The 27,045-nt window shown below is 32.0% G+C and overlaps 1 protein-coding gene across 1 annotated transcript in view; it reads left to right on the top strand.

The window, feature by feature from the left end:
- LOC126880704 (inner centromere protein A-like) overlaps window positions 1–26,066 on the top strand; it is a 68,772-nt gene extending 42,706 nt beyond the window's left edge. Inside the window, exon 5 of the mRNA XM_050644744.1 lies at window positions 25,890–26,066. Coding sequence (XP_050500701.1) covers window positions 25,890–26,066 — 177 coding nt within the window. The remainder of the gene's footprint in view (window positions 1–25,889) is intronic.
- The last annotated feature ends 979 nt before the right edge of the window (window positions 26,067–27,045 follow it).

Here is a 27,045-nt window from a genome sequence, read left to right as displayed (position 1 = left end):
CAATTCGAAAATAACCTACTTATTTCCGAGACAAATTAGAAATTATTCGAATGTATCTTCAAGTCGTTCAATATTATTGACAATTTGCATATACAGTTGAGTCCACGATTCTTTACCAGTGCGTCATCAACACCTGGCGAGATAAAACACATACTTTTTATCTAGCATCATTTTCTTCCACACGCAAGAAATTAAAGACAAACCAGCTACCGCCTGTTATTAAGTAAAAACACATGATATTTTTATGTACGCTCTAGCACATTGAAAAGAGATAGGTACAAAAAATGACGCTTTCAGATTTGAAGTTCAATTTGTGACGTTTCTAGTTAGTTTACTTTTGTGGCTGTCAGACTGTTGAATTGTTTGTTGTTTATTTGTCGAATTCTTGTATTATGAAGTTTTTTACATTACACAAACAGTTGTTTTCACAACTAATTTTATATTGGGGTTTAAAATTTTATGGTAAGTGCATCTTATTTTGCCATTAATTTTTACAACATACAAAGCTAACCTCATTCACACAGTTAAGGAATGGTGGTGTTTAAGTTTCCGCCAAAGTGAATAAAATGATAAAAAGAAAATTTGTTACTGAATTTTTTTATAAATTGTTTATTTATTTATTAATCACTAATGATATTAAAATAATTTCTCAAATGTAGCTGTAATTCTGCACCAAAATTTTGAAGCAAAAACTTACATTGGACATTCTATTTATATGATAACGTCAAATTTTATAATATAACCCGTGATCGGAGCAGTAGCCACTTTCTGTCGACTTATTTCGCATGCTTTAAATGATGACGCACCGGTAAGTAACCCTGGACTTAACTGTACTTTTGATGTTGTATCGGTATTAGTGCAACCCTATTGTCTCTGTTATGACATTTATTGTGGTAAATGTAGACGGCGATAATTAGTAACAGCTCCGAACTCTGACTCACTAAATGCATCCAGTTTGTTTATAAGTTCCTGCCTTTATTAATTTGTAAGACAAAACGCACCCCAACTTCCTTAGTGCCATAACCCTAAAAAAATGTAAAATCGTTTTTTCGCCTAACACGTTTCTTTTGTCATATAATTTAGTTATCTTAAAATCAAGATATGACGCCTATGTCGGTATTATCTTCTCCGGTCTTGGCGCTCCCAGCATTACCAAACCTGCCACAAGACAGTTTGCGTCACGCCTGTGCTCGAGATAGCATGTCGCACCCTCAGTGCAAGACTGCAGTAAGTCAAAATAAGTGAGTTTCGAGATAAAGACGATTTTGTTTATTTTCGTGCTAATATCGGTGAAATAAGACACAAGTTTTAAGAAAAATTAACATTTGATTATGATTTTGCATGCTTTTCAGCCTATATTACATTAACCAAAAATAGAGATTTAAATAAAATAATATTAATGCAAAAAAAATTAGGAATTTCAAAGTAACACTTTTGCACGGAAAAAATTGTTAATCACTACAAATTTAGTATTAGAATTTCAAAGTTACAACAGTTTTGCACGGATAAAATTGTAAAAAGTGTAGACACATTTACTTTTACAGTAAAACCTGTGTTACCGGCCACCTGCCAACATCGGTCACCTGTACTAACGGCCAGTTTAAAAATTTCCCAAACCAATTATGTATATCTAGACTAGACTACAAAAACTGGCAATATCGGCCACATTTCTATATCGGCCAATAGTTCTTTCATTTTTAGTGGCCGTTGCTGACAGGTTTTACCGTAGTTGTTGTCATCTTCTCGTACATCATCTTATGCCAAAATATTTTTATAAAAACTATGGTGGGCTTCTGGTGTCATACCCGAATGGCATAAGTATACCAAATCTTTCTTTTTGGCCATTTGAATTTTTGGCTGTTCTTTGGCAAATTTTCTGAGAATAGATATTTTTGACCTCTCAGTATTGTCAATACACAAGTTTTAAGACAACTGTTTTTCCTTTCATGAGAAAAAATACTTTTTGGTCGTAAATAATTAGTCTTAATTTATGGGGTTTAAATCCAATCTAACAAATAAATGGTCAAACGACATCGCACACATCTTATGGAAAATAAATATAATATCACACAAAGGACATAAAATTTACATGAATAGATTGGTCTCGAACATCTTTGTTTATTGTCTCAGCCGTTAATGGATTACGTAGACGCGCTGTATATTAAAGTTAAACACCACAGATATAGATATTAAAATAACAAATATCTTACTTTTTTCATTGCTTGTTATTGCTTGTTATCGAATCCGTTGCAATGTTCCGTGCAATGTTCCGTAACTCTGTTACATTAGAGTTACAACAGTTTTGCACGGAACTTATGTTCAAAAACGCAAAATAGTTAAACTGTTGTTGTTGTAATAATTAGCCCATTAAGCATTTTAGAGTTACTAAAGTTTTGCAGGGGATAGATATGCATGTTTACAATCGAATTCCATGATTACTTCATTTTCATAAAATTTTTAGTTACTGCAGTCTTGCACTGAGGGTGCGATGTGTCTTAAGTACCGTTAATTTTTGAATATTGCCCTAACATTTGTGATAATGCACTTATTTGCTAAGAAAAATTACTCAGATAAAACCTGTGTTTGTGTCATAACCTGTGATAAGGCGAGTTAATATGCACTAATCCTCGAATTTTGAATATGGGCGCCTTAGTAAAAGCGCTTTATCATATTTTACGGATGAATATCGGGGTAAAGCAATGTCAATAACTAAAAATGAAGATAGCATTTTGTGTAGCATTAGATAGCTACACATATAATCAACATGAGTGCAAATTTTGGTTAACTTATATAGTGAAGTTGTGAAGAAAAAAATGAACGGTTCACATAAAAGCTTGTTTTTTGCTCTGCTGAAAAGTTTGAGATTTCGGGGTTATGGCACTAACGAAGTCGGTGTGCGAAAATAGTCTCTGAGTTATCAGAAAGAAAAAAAAAGTTAAAATCCTTTACAAAAGATATTTTTAAATTATAAAATCTCTTAAAGGCTACATCGCACAACGTTTTCGAACTAAAAAGTTCATCATCAGCGCTCTTAATACCTTTTTACATGCGTGAGCCACCAAAATATAGGAGTTATGTTAAATTTTGTAGTTCAATTTATATGTTAAAGTATTAATGTTTATATTATCTATGTAAGTTAAGAGTGATGTTTAAAATAATCCTAGATTTGACGAATATATTCCACGAATATACGACTGTCTTGGATTATCGCGACAACGAATATTTTAGTGTGCAACATAAGAAGTGCGAAAGTAAATGGCTCCAATAATGGTTCCAATAAACAACAATGTATTTTGCAGTTTACTTTCGTTCTTCATAATTTGTACAGTAAAATATTCGTTGTCGAGATAATCCACAACAGTCGTATGTTCGTGAAATAGGGTATAAATAGTAACCCTAAGTAATTTGTTACTTTATACTAGCATCGGTATATAGGTACTTCAAAATTTCCAAATCAAAATATTCCGAAAATAGTTCACATTATCGTGTTTTATCAATAGTACCTTTTTGGAGTTTTATCAAGTTTACTTCGAATTTTGATAAATAATTCTACCCCTAAAAAATTATGTTGAATAATAGTTGGTACGAACCTTGTTACTAACGCCCTACATGAGAATCAGAGTAAAAAACAAATTCAGGGGATATAATAATCAGCTTCGAAAACATATTGGCATAAAATTGCATTGCAATGTTATCAGTAGTTTCGACAAAATCGTAAAAAATGTATAATTTTTTTTTCAACGCGCTTTACCTTGAAAACGGATGGCATTACAAAAATATTTTACTAAGCAAACCCCAATTATTTTTCAGTTTTATACCTATAGACAGTATTACCTTTTTTTGAAACACCCAGTATACTAAAGTTCTCTGTTTGGTTGGGATCTATGGTGTTGCCTGCATTTTGTGTTTTTAAAACAATAATTTTAGTTCTTTGTTAGATTATTGATGTCAAAATCTGGCTTAGTCTCAAAGTATACAATACGGTGCAAATGAATAGAATAGATTGGTTATTTTGTAAGCCGGCGACTTCAAGGAATAATCCAGGGCGCATCTGTTTTGAGATGGACGTTGAGAGGTGACTCAAATGTTTTTGCAGAAATTGCTTGAAAATAAATCAAATAATAATATTTGAGTTATCCTCCCTCTCAAAAAGGTCCGGAACATTGTTTAAATAATCAAAATGCCAAAAATTGAAGGAAAAATTCGATTTTTCTCTTCGTTTTTTGATTATCACTTTAAAAGTTTTCATTTCCGAGAAAAGTTATACTAACATAAAAGTTTTTTTTTTTTTTTTATTAACTCCATTGAGTACAACAATCTGCCCATTGGGCATTAAGCATTTGTTATGGTAAAAAATATAGACATGTAGAGAGTTACTCCAGTGAGTAACCTCTTTACAATTCTAAAACTAAAATTTTATCAGTCTGAATACACTTTTGATTACGTTCAGTTGGTTAAGTCGGACGGCAGTTGCCGTTTTAGTCTACGCACTTCAAAGACGTCCCGCACATTTAATTGTCTGGCAAACGCATTAGGATGCACTAACACTCGTTCAAAGTATTTAACACTAAAACGTTGTATGGCTTCTTTCACGGATTCTAGGGGGATGTCGTGTTGAATCACCTCGTTGGATACATAGTATGGCGCATTGACTATGGAACGCAGCACCTTGTTTTGAAATCTCTGTAAGATGTTTGTATTGGAGACGCTAGCAGTGCCCCATAGCTGAATCCCATAAGTCCATATGGGCTTGAGGATGGACTTGTAGAGTAAAATTTTGTTATCCAGAGATAGTTTGGAATTGCGTCCAATGAGCCAATACATATTTCTCAATTTAAGTCCAAGCTGTTTTCGTTTTGTAAAAATATGTTTTTTCCAAGTAAGGCGGCGGTCCAAGTGCATGCCAAGATATTTGGCGTCCTCGGATTGAGGAATTAGACAATTATCAATATATACAGGGGGGCATGTTTCTCTGCGTAGCGTGAATGTTACATGTAATGATTTAGTTCCATTAGATTTGATGCGCCATACTTTCATCCATTGCTGAATTCTATTTAGGTTTGATTGAAGATTCCTTGATGCTGTTGTTGGATCTGTGTGGGATGCCAGGATAGCAGTGTCGTCTGCATACGTTGCAACTGTAGTTGTACTAGATGTTGGAATGTCCGCTGTGTATAAAAGATACAGAATTGGGCCGAGAACACTGCCTTGTGGGATGCCTGAGTGAATGGGATATATCTTGGTGTGCTCGGTACCGTGCTTCACAAGGAAGTGTCTATTTTCTATGTAGGATTTTAAGAGCTGGAAGTGAGGATAGGGTAGGAGCTTCTTTAATTTTATTTGTAGCCCTATGTGCCATACCTTGTCAAAAGCCTGAGATATGTCAAGGAAAGCAGCAGAACAGTATCTTTTGGAGTTAAAATCCTTGTTTATTTGGTTGACTAGCCTATGCACTTGTTCTATGGTTCCGTGTTTGTCTCGGAAACCGAATTGGTGTTCTGGAATTATTTTATTTTCGTCTATTATCGTTTTCAACCTTTTTACGTACATTTTTTCAATGACTTTGCTAATCATAGGCAAAAGGCTTATAGGCCGGTATGAAGATGCATTTTCCGGTCTTTTTCCTGGTTTAAGGATCATTAGGATTTGTGCCACTTTCCATGAACTAGGGAAGTACTTTAGGCGCAGAATTGCATTAAATATAAAGGTGATTAGTTTTATGCACTTATCCGAGACTTCTTTTAGAATCTTGCCAGAGATTAGGTCAAATCCAGGGGCTTTTTTGATGTTGATTTCATCTACTATTGTTTGTTTTACTTGGTTGACTGTAAATTTCGTGTGGGGCAGATCCATTTGAAACGGTGCTGTTAGGAATCTGGTTAGTTCTGTTTCTTCCTCTGTAGATACTGTAGAAGGGTATGGCGTAAATACTTTTTGAAGGTGCTTGCCAAAAAGATCAGCTTTTTCTTTGTCGTTCCTAGCCCAGGTGTTTGCCTCATCTTTGATTGGTGGGTTATGCTGTTGGGGCCGTTTGAGCTTTTTCGTGGCTTTCCAGAGTGAATAATCTGTAGCTTCAGTTGGTGTTAAATTTTCTAAATATTCTTGTATTCCATGGTTTTCTTCTTCATGGATTAATTCCTTTAATTCCTTTGTTGCTTTGTTAAGTTTTTTCTTATTTGCTGCCGTTCTTGACTGTTGCCAATTTTTACGTAATTATCGTTTTTCTAAAATTATTTGTTTAATTGTGGGAGACACATTATTTCTGTTTTGAGATGGTTCGTAGCTGGGAGTCGCGTACCATGCAGCAATTTGTATGCTTTCTGTTAGTCTATCTACAGCTGATTCAAGTTCGAGTTCATTTTTCAAGGACAGATTTAGTGAGATCAGCCTGTCTAGTTTTTCTCTAAATTGGGACCAGTTAGTCTTGGTGTTATGCAAAGTTGGTTGATGTCCTTTGTTTAAGATTTTTTCGGAGATTGTTATTATAAAGGGTGAGTGGTCTGATGATAAATCAAAGCATGATTCAGCTTTACATTTTTTGGTATCGATGCCTTTTGTGATGCAGAAGTCAACGACATCAGGTATTTTGTTTAAATCAGACGGCCAATAAGTTGGTTCGCCAGTAGAAATTTGTTGCAGCTTATTTTCTACCATTGCTTTAGCTAATTCTCTGCCTCTTGGTGTTGTTAGTCTAGAACCCCACATCGGATGTTTTGAATTATAATCTCCACCTGCAATGAATTTGTTCCCTAGTGTGTTAAAATATTTTAGGAAATGTTCTTTTTTAACGACATGTTTAGGTGGGCAGTATAAGGCAGATATTGTTATTGGGCCGTGTGCTTCCTCAATTGTTAAGCTGGTTGCTTGCAGGAAAAAATTCGATTTTTTTCTTGGTTTTTTGATTATAACTTTAAAAGTGTTTATTTCCGAGAAAAGTTGTACTAACATAAAAGTTGCGTAATTAAATTTCCTACAATATAGAAATGATCAAAAATTTAAAAAATAGTCACCCTAGTTGCAAAATAGCAATAATTTCGAAAAAACCATATAAAAACAAGTATTCGTGTTTTACGTTCTTCAACCATTTATGCTACACTTAGGACCTTCATGCTTCACCCAGAAAAACCTTATGATACAGTAAAACAATACTGTAAATTTCATTAACATCGGTTTAATAGATTTTGCAAAATAAATTTTGCAATCCAGCTTTCGCAAAAAAAATTTATTTTTTCAAAATGTTACAGGACTGAAAATAAAGCAGATAGCAAGTTGAAGTTTTTTTGCTTATAGAAGTGTACTGTACCTTTCAGTTGCAATTTTCAAAATTAAAATCGATTAATTACCACGGCGTCTAAAAATTGTTGAAATAAACAATAATTTTTGGTGCTACGCGCAGGACAGCGGTGTTCGATTCACACAAGTTGATTTCCACCAAAATTTCTTCCTATCTTTATCTAATATATTATTTTCTTACTCTATATTTTGTTGTGTTTTACTATTTTAATTCCACATAAATCAAACTAATTTTATTATTGTTTGTGAAATATTGTTTAAACGATTGCATATGTTTAAAAATAATAAACTTTTATTATTTAAGTTAAAATATATGAACAAAGAAAGTTTTTGCTAATAAAAGTGTTATTTCAAAGGATAGAGTATGTGTTTTTATTTTGCAATAAACAAATTTATTTATTTGTATCGAAATGTAATAAAAATTAAAATGTATCAATCATTATCAAAGGTCATTGGAATGCCCAATCAGAGAAAACTATCCGCTGTCGTGCGCGTAGCACCAATAATTAATGTTTATTTAAAAAAATTCCTGACGCCGCCGTGGTGTTAATCGATTTTATTTTTGCAAAATTGCAAATGAAAGGTACAGTACACTTCTAAAAGCAAAAAAAATTTCAACTTGCTATCTGCTTTATTTTCAGTCCTGTAACATTTTGAAAAAATGAATTTTTTTTACGAAAGCTGGATTGCAAAATTTATTTTGCAAAATCTATTAAACCCATCTTAATGAAATTTACAGCATTATTTTACTGTATAATAAAGTTTTTTAGGGTGAAATACGAAGGTCCTAAGTTTAGCATAAATGGTTGAAAAACGTAAAATGCGAATACTTGTTTTTGTGTGTTTTTTTTCACAATTATTGCTATTTTGCAACAAGGGTGACTGTTTTTTAAACTTTTAACCAATTCTATATTGTGGGAAATTTAATTACGCAACTTTTATATTAGCACAACTTTTCTCGAAAATGAATACTTTTAAAGTTATAATCAAAAAACCAAGAAAAAAATCGAATTTTTCCTTACTTTTTTAACATTTTGATCATTTAAACAATGTTCCGGACTTTTTGAGAGGTAGGATAACTCAAATATTATTATTTGATTTATTTTCAAGCAATTTCTGCAAAAAAATTTGAGTCACCTCTCAACGTCTAAATGTACTAATATTTTTACAGATGGGCCCTGGTCTAGAAAAGTACCGAAACAGGTCAATTTTTATATTTAAATTATGATTTTTTGACATATATCACACTAGTGATGTGATCCATCTGGATGTGATGACGTAATCGATGATTTTTTAAATAATAAGAGGGGTCGTGTACTAGCTCAATTCTTTATTCAGTAATATAAACAATAACATAAATATTTTATACAAGCTGTCCAAAAAATATTTTTAAATTTAATTAATTGACATAAAAAGAAAAATGTATGCAATTTATCTAATTCAAAATACATTTTACTGTTGTAAAAAAACAGAAAAAATGTTTATTTGAGAAATGAACATTACTTTTGATTTAAATTCAATGTTCAAACTGAAAAGAAGCGGGTGGGTAGCAGCTTGAACATTGAATTTAAACGAAAAGCAATGTCTATTTGTAGTTTCTGACAGCAGTTAAATGTATTTTCAATTAAATTTATAAACATTCTTGTTTTGGTGTCAATTAATTTATTTATAGAATATTTTTTTGGACACCTTGTATAAATAATTATGTTATTGTTTATTTTACTGAATAGAGAATTGAATAACCTTTCAAATAAGCTAGTACACGACCCCTATTATTATTTAAAAAATTCAAAATTAATCGATTACGTCATCATGCCCCGATGGATGACGTCCTAAGTATGAGATGTATGTAAAAAAATCAAATTTAAAATCTACCCGTTTTACGATTTTTCCTTGTAGTCGTCAACTTACGAAATAACGAATTTATTCCATTCGTTTCCAATATACTGTAGAAAATGCAATAAATATTCTGGTACAAATCGATATCAAAATATGCCCTGTCAGTTCCAAATCTTTTGCTGAAGCTTACTCGTGTATCACATTTAATATATTTTATATTCTAGTTTGTTATAAATACAATTTTGCATACATTTATTTCAAAGCATTATCTACTGGATATCTTCTATTTTTCCAGAAGTTACGAAATTATTTTCTTTCTGATATGGAACAACATCCGACTCCTAACTCGGTTTTCCATGGATCTGTATAAAGCAGAATCATAAAAAGTTATGTTGACTAGTTCTTGGAAATATTGCCTCGGTATTAGGCTACGGGGTTTATTTTTGTTAAACATTTTTAGATTGAGGTTAATTTTTGTATTGTTTCCAGGGAGGGGCCAAATAAATTATATTAACTTTTCTCGATGGAGTGTTTCAGAGATATCAGAGATATTAGAAACATATCTTTCTTTATACACATCTTTATGCACATTGTTCTGGTAATGACTAAGATAATGACAAATTTATCAACATTGTTGTTTTAAGAAGAAACATTCCGATGATGCTGAAGTCCCTATGGTGTATTGTAGTCCAATTATTACTTTCCAATATTTTCCATATTTTTTCTCTAATTTATCGTATCCAATCAGAACCGCCATCAGATCAACGAGCATAAAAATCATAAAAATCATAAAAAACATAAAAAATATTAATTAAATTTATTAAGTTAGTAGGATAAAATTATTATATTCTCTATTAAAATATTTAATTATATATAATTCTATTATTAACAATAAAATATATAATTAAAATTAAAAACAAGTATAAATAAATAAATAATAATAAATAAATAATTTAAATTTATTTATTATTAATAAAATTAATTTTTATATAATATAGAATATATAGATATAGTTCATTCTTTTCACGGCATTGTATCTCCTGTTTGTCTCCTGTGCGTCTTCAATTTTTTTCTTTATTACTGATTTTAGACGCCCTTCTATAATAATTCTCGTATATGCCGACCAATGACAAGCATATTGCTCTATATTTCTCACATTCATTATATGTTATCCTTTTTTTTAGATTGGTAAATATTTTTCTTCTAGTCTGCTGCGATTTTCTCTGTGTACTCCATGCTTCTTTGCATACCTCTAATAGGCAGTCCTCTCCTTTCTCTCCCATCCATTTCATCATTGCTGGCTCTATTTGGTCCTCTCCTACTACTTTTCCAAATTTAATATTCTTTATAGCCTCTTTCTTATATTCCCTAGTTCCTCTTTCCCTTTCACTTCTGCTCTATTTCCTCCTGCTTCATTTCTTTCTACTTTCTCTTGTTTGAATCTATTTTGTATCTGTAGTCTCTTTTTCAAAATGGTCATTTTTATCTATGATTACATACTGTTCCCTATGATTTAAACTGCAGAGATTCCAGAATTTTCTTTTATATATTTTGTAATTTGCTTCCAATTCTTTTCCGTACTGTAACCGGCTCAGCTTTTTCGCTTCCGTTAGTGCTAGCTGTAATTGCTCTGTTATGTTTTTCAATATATTCTGCTTTGTTATTTTAATCTCTACACTGTTTATATTTCTTCGTGGCTTGCTTCTTCTCATTTATTACTTTCTTTATTTCTTAGCTTCACCATTTTGTTCACTTAGTGTATTTTTTATCGATTACATATTCCTTTTTTGTGTAGTCATTTCGTTTTTTTTTTTAATTTTTATATTTTTGATACTATCCCATTTCTGCGGGAATCACAATGTAACCAAGTTTTAGCATTTATTTTTGTGCTTCAAAAGTATATTTTTTCCTCCTATTTTGATGCCAGAATACATTTTCAATGTTTAGGATGTTAGTTACACAAAATTGTATCATCTTATTACCTTTTCTGTTCTCAACTTCTCCATACTGCCCAATAGGTACTTCCGAGTCCCTTGTTGGTATCATTTTTAACTTTTGCATTCCAATCCCACGTAATAATTATGTTATTGTATTATGTATTATTTATAAGTTAAATATTGTCAAATAACTTTTAGAAAGACAAATAGATAATATAATAAACAAACCATACGGGTAAAGTTCTTTTCCACTTAATACCTTCTACAGAGGATACAACTTTCTAACTTTATTGATTACCAGTAAACTTTTAATTATAAATTAAGTTCCAAAAACATGTTTTTCCAAAACTTTAGATCAAATACTAAGACAAAGTTTTATATTAAAAGTTTTGTTCCTTAGGATCGGTTTAAACTTGACTCAAAAATTTTTAAAATAACTAATTAGTTTAAGAAAGGATCTAGGTGTTTCTTTAGGCTTTATTAAAATTAATTGTTTTGAGTAATTAATTAATTTTTAAATTAGTTTTATTATTCGCTTATGCAACGCTTGTGTATGGCCCTTTAAAAAAAGTTTATTCATCATCAATTCACGACGCTCCTTTATACAGTGACAAGCAAAATTAGGGCTCGATTTTTAGTGGCAAAAAACAAGTGGTTTTTATGTTGAAAATATGCAATTTTTGGCATAATAATGGGTAAGAATTGTCTAACACGCCATAGAAAACTCCAACTAATCAGTATTAGGTACAATCGATTGTAAAATTCTCGTTCAACATTAACCAGAACGCGTGAAAAAGAAGAAGTTCTTTGTGTTTTCTCTTGGTGAATCCAGCGTCTTATTCGATTTCTTATTGTGCTTTTTGACATACCTACCTAGAAACAATCAGTTCCTTGATGACCTAGCACCTAGCACCACAAATTGTGAGTGTGCCGGCGCATCCGGCACTTTCTTGAGTTTGTAACAATAATTGAATGCTATGCTGGAACAACGTTGTAAACGCCAAATCACATTTTGTTGACTAATTGAAAAAAACACTTTATAATTGATTATTTTGAAAAAAAAAAATTTATGAGCGTAATACGATAGACTATAGGATGCATAACTTTTTTTTATGGCCTTGGCACAGTAGTTCTGGATCCCGCGTATGAAAAAAAAAGTTGATTAATAGCAAGCTGAAAAGTTGTTAATAGCTTAAGGGTGTCTAGTCGGACAAACTTTGATATATGGGAATACTGGAACAGTGGAAGTTTTAATTGTGGAACAGGTTAAAAATTTGTAACGGTCAGATTACGAAAACGGTACATGTATTTTGTCCGACAGAACAGACTTAAACTCTCGGAACAGAGATAACACTCTCATGCAAAAATCAGACTGCTATTTATCACCAAATGGGCGTTTTAATGAGTTGAACATGTAGAATATGTCAAATGACAGGAATTATGACAGGTGATAAATAGCAGTCTGACTTTTGCATGAGAGTTTAATCTCGGTTCGGAGAGTTTAAGTCTATTTTGTCGGACAAAATAAATGTGCCGTTTTCGTGGTCTGACCGTTCCAAATTTTTAACTTGCTCCACAATTAAAACAGCCCCTGTTCCAGTGTTACCATATATCAAAGTTTATCCGACTAGACACCCTTAAGCTATTAATAAATTTTGAGCTTGCTATTAATCAACTTTTTTTTCATACGCGGGATCCAGACCTATAGCCAATTAGCCAGTCTAGTTTGGTATTAACGCAATTTCACAAGTTAAATTACAATATGTTACACATTTTCATATATCATATAATATACATACACATACACATATAGCAGACGTATCAGAATTAGGCCACGGTTAGGGGGGTAAGAAAACATTAGGTAAAAGACAAAGGTTATCGGGATAATACTAAAGCCTAATATTTGATGACAGGTTATAATTTAAATTTACACCTCTTGGTGTGTTCATATAAAGATTTTAAAATTTCTATATTTTTATGAAATATTATTAAATTTAGATTTATTGGAAGTAAACATTTATTTTTACATAGATCTACATATAACTGTGATATACTATTCTCTCTCTGATTACATTCTAAGATGATGTGATCTAGACTGCCAAGTTCTCCACATATGCAATTTGGCGATTCTATTAAACCCATTCTATGTAGATGCATAATATTAATATCAACAAAAATAACCGTAGGTTACACAAATCAAGCATTTATCAACTTACATGCTATATTTTAATAAAACAACGTGTTAAATCCCCGTCGGTTAAAACGTTATTGTGTGGAAGTAAGGCGGTTAAAACGTTGTTTTAGAAATAAAAAATGAAGTACACGTGAAATTAAGAAACGTTTTTCCCTCTATTAATTTGGGTAATCACTGAATCGGTTATACTAACATCCATTTTAGCTCGAAATGACAAATTATACACGATAGAAAACGTTGATTTACAAAACACATGCAGAAAATTTGATACGAAAGATAACCCACTTTAACACATACAACGTTATTACACCGAAAGTTGAAGGTTGACTAATTTTCAAACTACCAAAACAGGCAAGTTAAGTCTCATAATATTCCCCACAGTCAGCAGCACATTATTTTGCACATTTAGAACGTTGTTCCATGGAAAATCCACATATGAAATTATTGGCGGTTATAACGTTGTTCCAACATAGCATTCAATTTTCTTTATATTTCTGCATGGTTCTCCACAACAGGAAATGGTTCTCGACAATAACAAATAATCTATTTAAAGCATCAGTTATAAAATAATTATAGCCAGAATGATCGCCAATATTCGAAACGAATAGGCACTAAAAGAAGAAGAATATCCTTTACGGAGAAATGGATGTTGAAAATATCTTCCAATATAAGTTGGAGGCCATCGAAATGTGGACCTTACGAAGAATGTTCCTCATACAATGGACAGATAGGGGGAGAAACAAGGAAATCTCAAGAAGAGTGTCAACTATCAAGCATTCATTATTCATATCCGATATTTAACAGTATAATTTCATCACCCCGTATATCACATGAACCAATTTGTTATTGTATAATTACATGTGCGGGTCTCCATTCAACATGTAGCTTCATTATAGAATCTTCAACTAATTCGCGTACAAGCCACATATCAGTACCCCAACGTTCTCTCAGGGTAACTGCCCTGGTGTCTACCGCTATCAATAAACTATCTAAGTGCTATTGGTGTTTCAATAACTGAAGATCAATCTCCACTGATCCCGAAGAGTTAGTCATGGTCTTTCGAGCCGGATAACGAGTACAAATACGGAGAGATAATAATTGCTCAACTTGATCAAAGTACGAAAAATTGGATAACTGGTAGGGATGGCGGTAATTGACAAAAACCGGATTCGGTTATAATGTTTTCTTTTTACTTACGGTTTAAGCTGTATGTAACCGTTTAAACAAACCGGTTTCTTCAAAAAACGATTTTCGGTTTTTTAATCAATTGCCAATACCATTAGGTTACAATGTTACATTTTTATGTTGCAATTTAGTTTGCGATACTTCATTCAAATCGACATAAATATAAATCATATCGGTAATATCGAAAGAATGTATCGAAAGAATCGATTTATATAAACGGCGTTAACCAGCGAGCAGTCGCGCTGTTAGAAAAAATCTAACATTTTATCCTTTTTCGTGATAACTTCATGAAAAATTTTGCAACATAACTTTCCACCCGTAAGTGCCTCGAGAAAGGGTGTAGTAATGCGTAGGTTTATTTTTTTTCCTTTTTGAAGTTACACTTCTTTATAGACAAGGCGAAAATGACATCTCTCTCGCACACTCAGCATATACGGCCGTCCAACACGTGCATGGCGCTCATTATTATTACTTAAAAATAACAGCATAGTAATAAAATAATGACAAAAATTTCTTCAGGATCTTGTAGGAGGGGCATTAAACTTTGATTTAGTTACTTTCTGACTTTCATAATAATAACTTTTAACCGAGTTATTAAGCCTTGACAATCGCTATTTTTCGTGTTTTTAAATTGCTTATAACTCGAAAACGATAAACTTTAGAGAAAAATTATAAGAGACCTTTTTTATCCAGAATGGTCCAAAAAACCTACAAAAAATTGTCCGGGCCAAAAATATTAATTTTTGCAATTTGATTAAAAAAATTGTTAAAAAAAATTTGGACCACTTTTCACGTGGGCGACTCCTTGTACCTTATTCTGGGATGTCTCATGAATGTGATTATGCAAAAAAAACTTATGGGAATATTTTTCTCAACGAACCCGCCGTTTTCGCCTTGTCTATTAGGCACGAGGGTGAATTTTTATTTTTCTGGGCGCATGCGCAGACCGACAGTATGGTATTAGTCGCTACATCTTTTAAGTTATGTAGCGCAAATAAGGTGTGCGTGAAAAGAATATATTATTAGTGTTTTTAGTAAATATATTTATTATAATTTTCGTGCCTGTGGATTTGTCTTCCTCGTAATAAGTATTATTGAAAATGTTTATTTTCAATTAATCTATCTATCACCGTGATTGTAATTATGTGCTAGAAATGATCGTCTGTATACAGAACGGTGGTAGCTCATCGGTCGAGCCTTCGCCTACGGATCGGGAGGTCCGTTCAAGTCCGGACAAAATCATAGTCTTTTTTTTTAATGTTTTGTATTCTTTTAGGTCTTTCTAAAAATAGTTTAATATTTAAATACAATAAAAGATATATTGATTTCGTTGAAATCATAATATGAAATTAGATTAAATTATAATGGAATTATAACTTCTTACGTGCGTACAAAGTACACAGCATTCTTTTTTTAATTTTTTTCTTCTTCTTTTTTGGAGTTTATGGCTTTGGTGAGAAAAAATTAAACGCGCGAACACATAATATCACAGCAGATAAATAGTAAAATGCACAGAATATCAAATATATCAAACGAAAACAGAACTATTAACGAATGTTGGTACGATATTCAAAACTCGATTTTAGAGGACGTAAGGGAATCTTTAAAAACACCTACAATGTTGGCAAAAAATGACTTGATAAACCAAGAAATTCTAGACCTGATAGAAGTTCGACGAAAATAAAAAATAGAAATATTATCAAATACCGTGAAATCAACAAACTCATAAAAAGGAAAATTAAACAGGCCAAAGAATACTGGTTTGGGAATTCATGTAAAGAAATAGAAGACCTCCAAAAAAAGCATGACACTTTCAACCTCCACAAGAAACTTAAATATACCTCCGGAATTAGAAAACAGAAAAATGCTCACGCACTTAAAACCGCAGACGGAAAAATTTGTGATCACCACGAACAACAGTGCAAAGAATGGGAGAGACACATCAGTGACCTTCTTGACGATGCTTCTCGAGAAAATACTCCAAATACTACCTGTGACAACCAATTAGACAGAAGTCCCAGCATACTGAAGTCAGAAGTCATAAAAGCAATACAACAAGCCAAAAACAATAAAGCACCTGGACCAGATCAAATCCCTGTTGAGCCACTTAAACTTTTAGATGAGGAAAACACTACCTACTTGACTACTTTCTTTAACAAAATTTACAACGAAGGAAAAATACCAGATGATTGGCTGGAGTCACTGTTTATAACATTACCAAAGAAAAGCAGGCCCACCAAATGCAGCTATTTTAGACTAATCAGTTTGATGAATCACACACTTAAGATACTTTTACGTATTATACAAAACCGAGTATTCTTTCTGTGCGAAACTAGAATGGGTAATAAGCAATTTGGATTTAAAAATGGTCTAGGAACTAGAGAAGCACTATTTTGTATGCGCGGTCTATTACAAAAAAGTTGTGAATTCCGAAATAACGTTTATGTTTGTTTCATCGACTTCGAGAAGGCATTAAGGCATTCGACCGAGTACAACATGATACACTATTCGATTGCCTGCAGGCAGCAGGACTTGACCACTACGATATAAGACTGCTGAAATACTTATATTACAATCAAGTAGCCTCTATCCAAATTGCAGACAGTCGTACTGAAATACTGCCGATAAAACGTGGAGTACGACAAGGTTGTGTTTTATCACCCAACCTTTTTAATCTGTACTCGGAAGAAATCTTTAGGGAGGCTTTGGATGACAGACAAGAGGGAGTAAGGCTAGACGGAGAAGTAATCAACAATATTAGATACGCTGACGATACAGCCATTCTTGCTGAACATTTACAAGATCTTCAGACACTACTAAATCTAGTCAGTGAAGCAAGTTATCGGAGAGGCCTTAAAATCAACATTTCAAAGACAAAGTGGATGGCAGTTGGAAAGATTAATATAGATCAAGGTCAGCTTTCTCTTGATGGAGATGAGTTAGAACGGGTAAATCATTTCAAGTACATTGGCAGCTGGTTAAATGTAAATTGTGACTCTTATGAAGAGATAATAACTAGGATCGAAATATCACGGAAGGCTTTTATGACCTGGAAACCAGTTATATGTAACAGAAACCTGTCGATGAATATTCGAAAGAAGGTGCTGAAATGTTATGTGTGGTCTATCCTATTGTATGGTTGTGAGACATGGACGTTAAAAACCACAATGCTAAACAAAATAGAAGAATTCGAATTGTGGTGCTATAGACGAATCCTAAAGATATCGTGGGTTTCGCACACTTCCAATGAAGATGTTCTTCAAATGCTGAATTCGGAACGTCTGCTCATAAGCATCATAAAGAGGAGAAAAACCGAATACTTCGGCCATATACCTTATAATCGCCTTAGAATACAAGGAAAAGTGGAGGGAAAGAGATGGATTGGTCGAAAGAAACTTTCATGGCTGCGTAATATTAGACAATGGTGTGGCTGCACAGTAGAAGAATTATTTCGCGCAGCAGCCGGTAGAGAGAGATTTCAAGAAATTGTAAACATGATGACGGCCAACGTCTGAATACAGACACGGCACCTAAAGAAGAAGAAGAAGAAATAATACAAGTAAATTAAAATACTAGAAGATAAAGATTTGTTGTAAATTCGCATCTAAATTCGTATTGTTAGACACAATCTAACGCGCGACCGATTACGTGACAGAATAGAGCGCGACTATTCCCGGGTTAAGATCGTACCAAAGTGAGATTGAAAATAGAAATCAGTCAACAGTGTTGTCAAATCGGTTTCGATTTCGGTCAGCTCAAAATTTCTTCATCGTGCGCTCGGGGGCAAAAAATGTCCCCATTTGTTCTCTGAATTCATCATTTTTTCCAGATGTAGTAACTTATCAGGTTTTTCATCGGTTATTACTGTAAATCGAAAAAACCAGTTATAACCGGGACAAAAACAACCTGAAGAACCTATTATTTCAGAGTACAAAAGCCGGGTCGCTGTTATGACCGATAGTGTAGGAAACAGAGGTCGAACCTTGCACAATAGAAATTTAACCAACTGGCACCTAACGATGCTGGATCCGCCACTGTCGCTAAAGCATAAAAAGTACGCCATTTTTATAAAAATAATAATATAATATAAGTATTTCTATAAAAATAAATGAATATTTTTATAATCTTTAAATGTAATATCACTTGATTTGAAAGGGGGGTGATCAACCCATCACCCCTTTCTGGATCCGCCAGTGCTTAGCGTGCTTAGCGACCACTTACGGGTGAATATTGTGCTATTAAGGTAGCATTAATGCAATAAAATGCGTGTAAAATGCGTGTTTGGGCCACCACTGTGGCTTTGGGGCGCAAATATTGTAAAATGTGCATGGGTCATAATTTGTAGGTTACACTGTGTTGTTTTATTTCACATAAGTAATTTATCAATAAAACGAACAGATGACGAAAAAGAAAACAAAAACTGGAGCCCGCCAAAGCATATATGAGGTTTACGGCGCCACTGTGCCGTAACGGTTGCTTATACGAAAAAAATGAATGCGACCTAGTTTTTAGAGTAAATAGTGGTCTTTCCCCTTGTAGAAGTTTTGTTTAAAAAGAATGCATAGGTAATGAGAAAATCGTAAAAACATCCTCGCCAAGGGATAGGGGTAGTTTCTGCAGTATATTTTCAAGGATAGGGGTGGTTTCCGCAGGGATGTGGCAATAACCATATATATTTTTGAAAAGCACTATTGATGAAGCATATGCCCATATGGATCAAAAAACAAAAAACAGAAAAAAATTTCAACCCCCATTTTATTTATTTATTTTTTGGCTACAGGGGTTGCACTAGGAAATCGCTTTTGGTGTCCATGCATGGGTAATAATAACGTGCTTAAAATGATATATGAAGCATATTAATAAAGGGCATTATGTGTGAAGGATTCCAAGAAAATCACTTTATTTATTAATTTTTCTTTTTTTTTTGGGGTGGTTCCGGGGAAAAAATTGGGGTGCATTATACAAATTTGTAAATAGCACCAGTACATGGGTAATCGATGAATGTCTTTTTACTCTAGCATAAACGGTTCAGATGGTATAAAAAGGGGTTTTTTAAAATGTAACACCCTGTAATTAAAAAATGGGCAACTACCCTTAAGTGAAACCTATACCAAAAAATCAATCAATTATTGCAACAAGACTAGCAAATGGTTGTTGAGCTAATAGGGAACTTGCACAATTTTTTTTTATTACATAATAATGTTCAGTCTTGTTTAAAAATGAGATTTCCAAAATTTCACGCTTCAAAAACTCGTAATAACTTAGAAATACGTATTTAAAGTCTTCAGCGGTATAAAATAGTTCAAACGACCCGTGACGTCACATAGTTTTACATTAGTTATTATTATGGTTATATTTCGCTGTGTCTAGGTACACGCTAACGTGTACGCAAATAAAAAAGTTAGGTATGTACACGCGAATTAAACTTCATCAAGCCAGTGACGTTATTATTTAGCGTGCGCAGTGACTGTATATTTTGGTACATGCTATTTTGACATGTTTAGCGTGTGTTTGATAAAAAAATATTTGTTAAAGGAAGGGAAGCAAAACTATTCAGATGTTTCAAACTTAATTGTAATAAATGAATGTATTTATTAAAGTATATATTTAGGTTAGCAAAATAAATATATGTATTTAGTTGACATAACACGTAAAAAATATTGTTAAAATAATTTTTATACGTAAGTTAATTATTATAATCAACTATTCTAAATGGGAAATAAGCCACAATTTAACTAAAAATTGATTTTATTAACGTTTCGACGTCCAAATCGGATGTCATTGTCAAAATACAAAAATTAGTCAGATTAAATAAATTATTAGAAAAATTTTTTACTAAGCAACACCATTTTTGTTTAATTTAATAATATTTTGTATTTTGACAACGACGTCCGATTTAGACGTCGAAACGTTAATAAAATCATTTTTTGGTTAAATTGTGGCTTAGTTCCCATTTAGAATAGTTGATTACAAAAATGCCACAAGGATAATAGCTTCAGAACAAGTTAATTATTATTGTGAAAGCTTTAGGCCTTCTTTTTATTTTAATCTTTTACGGTAATACATACTATTTCATTTATAACTAAAAAAAATATATATTAATTTATAGTCTCGTTATCTTTTTCATACTGTTTGAAAATGTTCTTAAACCCATTAAAAGAACTAAATAATTGTCCACACTCCGTAGTTAATTTAAAAACAAACACTAAACAAATAAAAAATAAGAAATCACTGACACTCTAACTTTTTTATTTGCGTACACGGTAACGTATACCTAGACACAACCTTATATTTAGGTATATTCTTCTTCTCCTTCTTTAGTTTATTGGCCTCCACCTACTTGGGTATTTCTTGGCTCATCGTTGTGGAATAAGTCAAAAATATTTATATTCTAATGACATTTATCGTATGTCATTGTAATAATATATACCAGTTTGTTAAAATTGTAGTTTTATACTGTTTTTGAAGAAAATGAAGGAAGGTTTACTATTGAAAATAAAACCATTTTGTAAAAGTACGAATTTTTCTATGAATAGTTCAAACGATCAAAAACACTTGTAACGTCACATAAATGTATTTTCTACTGACGTTTATAACGTCTAATTTAAAATTCTGTTTACTTTATTGGAAAAATGTAAATGTAAAACCAAGTGACGTCACGACGCGTTTTGGACCACCTGTTGTAATTTGAATTTTTAATCGTCTTTAGGGGCCAAACGAAAGACAAACAAAACTTTTTTATCTTTGATACATGTTTTAAATTATGTTGTGTTGTGATTTATAACATTTTTTTCGAATTTAAAAATTTATGCAAGTTCCCTATTATGATGACAATGACACTATTAGAATGTCTCTTCCTCTTCTTCTTCCTTAGGCGTCTTCTTTCGAGGGTTGGCGATCATCATGACTATTATTTGTATTTTATTTACAACTGTTTTAGAAAGATGGTAATCGAGCAATAAAACCACCCTCTGATATTGCGCAGCCCTGATATTCATCTCTTTCCATAGCTACTCTTGGCTAAAACCTTTTCCTACATGATTTCTGCAGATTGCAAGATTATATTCTACAATAATTAGAATCATTAATGGTTGTTAATATACAGGGTGTTACAAAAATACAGGTCATAAATTAAATCACATATTCTGGGACCAAAAATAGTTCGATTGAACCTAACTTACCTTAGTACAATAATATGCACCTAAAAAAAGTTACAGCCCTTTGAAGTTACAAAATAAAAATCGATTTTTTTTCAATAGATTGAACACTGTTTGAGGTTTCTTATTGAAAACGGACATGTGACATTCTAATGATAGGAGCATCTGAAAAAAAAAAAATTATAGTGAAATTTGTGTACCTTATAAAAATTTTATGGGGGGTTTTGTTCCCTTAAACCTCCCCAAACTTTTGTATACGTTTCAATTAAATTATCATTGTGGCACAATTACTTAAACACAATGTTTTTAAAACTTTTTTGCCTCTTAGTACTTTTTCGAAAAGTTAGTTTTTTTTGAGATATTTTGAATATTTTGTCAAATCCACCACATATTTTTGTACTGTTAAGTACGATTTTAGAGACTTGGTAATAATATGAAAATTTATTTTTATAAATTACAGTTTGAGGTATACTTTGAACCATATTAAAAAAGAAGCAACATCTCGATAAAAGGTGCCTTATCTGAAAAATACTAGGAGGCAAAAAAGTTTTAAAAACACTGTGTTTAACTAATGGTACAGCAATAATAGTTTAATTGTAACGTACACAAACATTTGGAGGGTTTAAAGGCACAAAACCCCCATAAATTTTTTATGTAAACATATTAAAAAAGAAGCCGCATCTCGATTAAAACTGGTTTATCGAAAAAGTACTAAGAGACAAAAAAGTTTTAGAAACATTGTGTTTAACTAATGGTACTACAAAAATAATTTAATTGGGACGCACATAAAAGTTTGGTGGGGTTTAAGGGAAGAAAACCCCCATAAAATTTTTATGGGCTGCACAAATTTTAATATAATTTATTTTTAGGATGTTCATGTGGTAAGAATGCAACATGTCCATTTTCATTAAAAAATATCTAATAGTTTTCGATATACCAAAAAAATCGATTTTCATTTTGTAACTTCAATGGGCTGTAACTTTTTCTGTGTGCATATTTGTACTAAGGTAAGTTAGGTTCAATCGAACTATTTTTGGTCCCAGAATATGTGATTTAATTTATGACCTGTATTTTTGTTACACCCTGTATAATAAGTATGTTTTTTGGGACAAAATTTAAGCAGTTTTACCTTATAATATAATATTTTTTTTACTTTCGTTCTCTTAATTTATGCAGTGGCCGCCCGTGAGGTAGTGCCATAGAGCCATGGCACTACCTTCCTAACTATGCAGAAGCATATTTTTTATTTTTAAAATCTTTTAATGCCTGTTAATTTTTTGTGTGTATTTCTTTTTATCTTCATAAATTATATAAAATCTGGCAACTGTGCGCGTAGTACAATCGCTGCCACTTACAGCGGAGATTATTCGGCTGGAGAATCTTGAGCCGAAATTGGTACTGGCACGGCTGAAAAGAGAAAGATTTTACGTGCATCCTATATAAGTGACAGAGAAAGAGCTATATTGGACTATTTAGTATACCTTAAATTATAATCTCGTGCCGGGCACAAGATTTTGAGTTTCTTTAAGTGCTGGCTTGTCGCTTTTGTTATGTCTATTTTCTGTTAAAGTTTTTGTATTTATAATGTTATTATTAAACTTTTATTGCATCATCATCTTGGGTGTAGTATAAATAATATTTTGATTATTTCTTAAGTTTAATTTATTAATTGACAATGAATTAAATCAGATTAGTATCTTAAAAAACTCTTTTGGTGGTTTTTATTTACAAATTTTATAAGGTTTTGTGGAGCTTTCGGGTTAGTTTAAAGAGGTCACGACGAAAAAAATTCACAAAATAGAGGCATGTTTAAGGAACTGGTTAATTTTAGCGCCAAATTAGACAACGACTTAAAGGTTCATAATATTTAAAGCTCCTGATCATTCAAAGGTCTACCGTCTCCTGACATGTAGTTGCTTCTAATTTATTTATGTCGGAGAAGTTTTCTGCTTACAAACGTCGGTTCCCCGAATCATTTTTTAGTGAAACATGGAGACAATTTTAATTTTTAAACAAAACTCGGTATAAAACTGAATTAGAAGTACTGTATTAGTGAGACGAATGAAGTACTACCTCTGGGGCTATTCCGCTATGAGTTGTTTTAAATGAGGAAGGTTTAAAAACACATTGGAAGGAACTATTAAACTTTTAAGCATTTTAGGTACCATTCCTATTAAAACGATCTTTTAAAACGAATTAAAACGTTAGTTAAAATACAATGAAAGAAGAACGATTTAGGTATGTTATCTGCAGAAGAGCATTTTGTAAATGGTATTGATAATTTTAATAATAAAGTCATTGAAAACTTTGCAACCAAAAAAAAACAAGAAGAATGTATCATAAACTTTAAAAGTGGTATTAACACAACTTTGTGCATGTGTGTAAATAATGAAATAGTATTATTTTTATAATTTTGTAAATAGAGACTAAATCGTAATACAAGCTAAGTAATATTAGCAGTAAATAATGGTTGTAAGTTGATAGTTTTTTATTGTTAATGAATTTACGGAACTGTTTTGATAAATTTTGAACAATTTCTTGGCACCTCAGATAAATATACATAAGATACATAAGGTAAAAGTATCAGTGCCTATTTTTTTTTTAATTTTTGTTTTATAACTTTTTTGACAATATCGTGAACCCGTCACTAAAAATTTTGGCGGCTGTCCGAATTCTGGCACTACCTTCTTAAAGTGGTATGGGGCCGCCACTGAATTTATGACAAACTAATTTGTGGATGAATAGAATCTGTTGCTCTAATCCCTTCTGTACACATATTGGCTATCACAGTTTCGCCATGTTTCCCTATCCAGATACATATCATGGATTTCTGAGCCACGTGTGTAATGTTAAACAGCGGATGGACGAACGTGCTTGATATACTCGACACATATCCGCAAAATAAATATTTGTTTCACAAGAATAGATTTCCTTTATAGCAGATTTAAATTTTAGTCAACTTGATTAGTGCACTATTCCAGTGTTTCTGTAAAGAATCAAGGTAACTGAAATTTTCTTTAACGTTAATATTTTATTATTTGTTTTTATTGTAGAAGTGATGTTAGAATCATGCAAATTGTCGCAAAATACATGAATTAGTTGAAAAATTAAATATTTGTCCCGAGATTTCTAGATAGTATTACAGATAAACCGACATAGATAGTATTGCAGAAATCTAAAAAAATTACTACTCGGAATTATACAAAACACTTCAAAAATACATCAATGTTCGAAATCCAGAAACATGCACGCAGAGAGGCAAGACCAATAATTTTACGAGGAGCAGAAGTAGAGAAGGCTGACAACCAACTAAGAAACAAAAAAGCCCATGATCGGTGGCGGAGACTCTAAAAGCAATATGTGAGACTGGATATTTGCATTATAGCCTATTAAAATAAAAAAAAAATCAAAATGTAATTCCGTAATTAAAAAGGGGTTATTGCACAGAGCATTTTTAGAGAATCTAAAAATGGCGATAAAATGGCAATTTCGCCAGTGACGTAGAATTGGGGAAGGGTCGACGATTTGCTTTCTCCTGTCGTACGCCTCTGGTAAAAGCTGGAAACCTGTATTTAATATAATTTCATAGGGTGTATAGTACCTACACTTTCTACCAAGTATGAAAAGGATACGTCGAATATTTTTAAAATATTGAGTAAAAATATTTTTTAAATAAAACACCCTGTAACTCAATAAAGAGCCATATTTTATTTAAGTGATTTTGGTTAAATAGTTTTTAAATCAAGAATCTAAAACTCAGAAATTAGACATTCTTTTACCATAAGAAAATTATATCTTTTACCATAAGAAAAAAAAGAAGAAGAAAAAACGACACAAACAAATTGTTAATTAGTGAAAAATTCTCAGGAACCCGACTATTGGAACAGCATTTCAAAATATTTAATCCCCGCGACGTTATTAAAAAAACAAATTAATAACAAATAAAAATAATTTTCAAATGCCATCTTAGAGGGGAGTTAAATTTAATAATGCTTTCCGTATATTATTATTTATATGATAATTTGTAAGACGTAGGAGGAAAAATATTATAAATCTCTAAGCCGATTTACTCTGAAATGCTCCGTAAAATTAAAAGAGATTAAAATTACTGAAAGTCAATCTTTTAATGTAACTTTTAGCCTACAGCATTCTTTCCTTATGTATAGACATATTTAAAAATTAATGTGGAAAAATGGTAAAGGGAGTGACATTTTATATTAAAAAAATAAATAAGAAGATATAAATAAAATTCTTGAAAACAATGTGATCAAAATTTACAAACAGAGCAAACTAGGGAACAAATTAAATCTGCCCTTGGAGAGGCTAGCGAGAAAATTATTAAAAGGCGATTTCAAGAGAAGTATAAATAACGGTTGGTATGACAATAGTGACTGCAAACGAAAAAAGAAGACTAGACAAGAATTAGTAACAGATAACAGAGATTGTAAAACAAAGACATAAATTCCAGGGAAAAAGCTCTGTGCAGAAAGAAAAACAAATACCATAATGAGTTTAAATTAAAAGAGATAGAAGAAAAGTTCATAAATCAAGAGGTGGAATAATTATATCAAGAAGTTAAAAAGGGGAAAAGGCTACCAAAGTTAATGCAGGTATATGAAAGGCAATGGCAGAAATTTAATCAGTGATCTTCTGCAAATAATGACGAAATATGAGAAAAACAATTACAAGAGTTATTAATTAAATGGGGTGGTAGGGTGTAAAGCATTAGTCAACAGAGCAGTTGGAAAAGATGAGATAGTTGAAAGGCAGCCTTGAGAGGAGGAGGTTTAAATGAGGAGGATATGAATCATCCGGGATTTGAACCCGGGACCTCTTGATCTCCGGTCACAAGCTCTACCACTGAACTATATTCCTTTTGCTTTGACAGGTTACAAGATTTCTCATACATACTGACAAATTTAATAGACCAAGTGAAGTATACAAAATTACTTTAAATATACTTACTATTATTATAAAATACCTTACTCCCGAGGATGACAAATCCAAAGACACAAAAATTATAATAAATAATACATTTACTAAGAACACTAATATATCCTTTTATATGATATCATATGACTTATTTGCGCTGACCTCTCGATATTATTTGCTCTCGATCGTACAGAAGGAAAACTTCAAAAAAGATCTTAAACACTAAAAGGTAAGGGACTGGAATAGTAAAACACAAAACAGAAGTTAATGGAGAAATATTGTTTATCAAGATCTTCACAGTAGTTACGAATTTTATATAGGTAGGTACATTTAAGTTTTGTTTAAAATAACTCTAATTACTTAAGTTATTCTTATGATTGTAAATTTATAAAAATGCCCTAGGTATAAACGGCCTGTTCAGATCAATAAATAAAATAAATTTTATATTTATACTTAAAACAAAAAAAGTTTAAAATATATATATTGTTACGTTGAAACTTAATAGTCC

This window comes from Diabrotica virgifera, chromosome 2 (assembly GCF_917563875.1).
Source record: "Diabrotica virgifera virgifera chromosome 2, PGI_DIABVI_V3a".
NCBI lineage: Eukaryota > Metazoa > Arthropoda > Insecta > Coleoptera > Chrysomelidae > Diabrotica > Diabrotica virgifera.
The sequence above is the reverse complement of the archived record's forward strand: the minus strand, read 5'-3'. Positions and strand labels throughout refer to the sequence as shown.